The 2,546-nt window shown below is 47.4% G+C and overlaps 1 protein-coding gene across 1 annotated transcript; it reads left to right on the top strand.

Annotated features, from left to right (window-relative positions):
* Positions 1-317: 317 nt before the first annotated feature.
* On the top strand, positions 318-1,316 carry LOC102452060 (olfactory receptor 52R1-like). The gene has a single exon (XM_006119765.3). The coding sequence runs from the start codon at positions 318-320 to the stop codon at positions 1,314-1,316; it is 999 nt and encodes a 332-aa protein (XP_006119827.3).
* Positions 1,317-2,546: the final 1,230 nt, after the last annotated feature.

Genomic DNA, 2,546 nt, shown 5'->3' with positions numbered 1-2,546 from the left:
AATAGGAAGCCTAGTCCGTGCCGCGTATAGCCACGGGCACGGAGTCTGAACTAGCGGGGATTTAAAAATGGCGGCACCCGGCCAGATGCAAATGAAGCCCAGGAAATTCAAATTCCAAGCGTCATTTGCAACTTCGGTTGCCTACATTAATCACCCTAGTTCAAACTAGGGTGGTAGTGTAGACATACCCCATGAGAACAACCCCCAGTAATGCACGCTATGTCTTATATTAGCATTCTCTCTCCATCCAGGCATTTGTACTGCGATTATTACCCAATACCATGTTCAGATAAAAAAAGTATGGGAATGTACGGTGTATGCAGGTGATACTCTTCTGCCTCAGAGTTGGACACCATCTCTCCTACTCCATGTCAGATTCCAACACCACTGACTTCACCAACCCCTCCACCTTCATCCTGCTGGGCATTCCTGGACTGGAGGGATCCCATCTCTGGATCTCCATCCCCTTCTGCACCATGTACATGATATCCATCTTGGGGAACTTCACCATCCTCATCATCGTGAAGATGGAGTCGAGCCTGCATGGACCCATGTACTATTTCCTCTGCATGCTAGCTGTCAGTGATCTGGTCCTGTCAACGTCCATCCTGCCCAAAATGCTGAGAATCTTCTGGTTCGGTTCCATAGAGATCGATTTCAGTGCCTGCCTAACACAAATGTACTTCATTCACTGCTTCGCAATGATGGCATCTGGGATTTTAGTGGCCATGGCTTTCGATCGCTTTGTGGCCATCTGTGATCCCCTGAGACATTGCACCATGCTGACAAACCCCACGGTGGCCAAGATGGGCTTAGCCATAGCGCTGCGCGGTGCAATACTTGTGTTGCCGTATCCCCTCCTTGCACGTCAGTGGCCATATTGTAGAACCAACACTGTCCTGCATTCTTACTGTGAGCACATCGCAGTGGTGAAGCTGGCCTGTGCTGATGTCCGTGTCAGTAGTTACTATGAGCTTTTTGTGGCATTCTCTGTGATCGGTACAGATGTATTTCTTATCCCTATGTCCTATATTCAGATCCTCAGGGCCATCTTCAGACTCCCCACAAGGGAGGCCCGGCTCAAGACTTTTGGGACCTGTGGTTCCCATCTGTGTGTCATCTTAGTCTTTTACATCCCAGGTCTCTTCTCCTTCATCACACATCGGTTTGGTCACAATGTGCCCCTGCATTTCCACATTCTCTTTGCCAATGTGTATGTCCTGGTGCCCCCGATGCTAAACCCCATTATCTATGGGGTGAGGACCAAACAAATCTGGCAAAGGCTGCTCCATCTCTTTACTCCTAAACAGACCTAAATTTTTCTCCTGGGACTCTGGTTGTCAGTGCAAGCTGCATGCAGAAGTGGCTGCTGACATGGTGCTGGGCCCCTTCCCTGAATCATTTATTGGACACTCAAAAAGACATTAAGTCCTTCCCTGTGTTCTCATGACAGGCTGGGGAATTGGTCTATGTAGAAGTCACGGGGTTGTCACCTTTCTCATTCCTGGGAACTGGACCCCTGAATTCTGCACCTTTCCCCATCTTTGTGTCAAGGTCTCCTGATTTCCTTCCTTCCCTTCCCATCAAGGCTCCACCCCTATCACTTGCTCTTCTCTTCCACTGCCCCATCATTCACTGGAGCATTTCCACCTCTCTTCTCCCACTCCTTGCTGGAAGGGAACCATTTTGTTTTATGGTAGGGATGGCAACTTTCACACAAATTCTAGAAGTTACTTATGCTCTGAAGAGCTTTTATTTTCTTTGGCCTATAACAAGGGTGGGGAACCTCAGGCTCAGGGGCTGCATGTGGCCCCCAGCTTTCCTGGATCCAGCCGCTGAACCTCAGGGCTCCCCCACCCCCAGTACTGGGGAGACTATGATGGTGTGCCATCCTCCTGTGGAGCCAGAGCACACAAAATCTACTAGCCCCCCCAAGGCTCTGCTGTGTAAGGAGAATGTGGGAAGTGTCTTTCTCCTTCTCAGTTGGGGGTCACGTCAATGAGGGGTTTTTGTTTGGTTGGTTGGTTTTGTTTTCTGTTTTTTCAATTCTCACTTGTGTGCATCCCCTGACTGATTTCTCTGTGGGTCAACGGCCCCTGACCCGAGAAAGGTTCCCCAGACCTGGCATATAACTTAGCAATTAGATGATCATAGTACTGATATAAAAGTAAGAAAATGAAATAAACATTAGATCCACTTGGTTCTACTACTAATGTTTCTTGCCATCTTGTGGAAAGTCATTTAAAGGAGCAAATAACTTCTCATCATTCAATTTTTCCAGGTCATCTCATTCCCGGCTGAGATTTCCTAATCCTTTTAATCTCTCCTCATATGGAAGGTGGTTCTCAACCATAATCAGTGAAACAATGGAGATAGTATAGCTCTTTTGATTGCAGGCAGTAGAAAAAATAGGAGAATTTTGGAGCTAAAAGAGGCAAAGGTTGCCAGAGGGAAGTCAGAATACCGAAGGGGTATGGAACTAAAAGAGCAAGAAACTGAGGAGATAGAGATAGAATAGAAGCACCAATTGGATGTGGTAAAAAAGC

This window comes from Pelodiscus sinensis, chromosome 1 (genome assembly GCF_049634645.1).
Source record: "Pelodiscus sinensis isolate JC-2024 chromosome 1, ASM4963464v1, whole genome shotgun sequence".
In the NCBI taxonomy this organism is placed as follows: domain Eukaryota; kingdom Metazoa; phylum Chordata; order Testudines; family Trionychidae; genus Pelodiscus; species Pelodiscus sinensis.
This window is presented reverse-complemented; position numbering and strand designations above follow the sequence as displayed.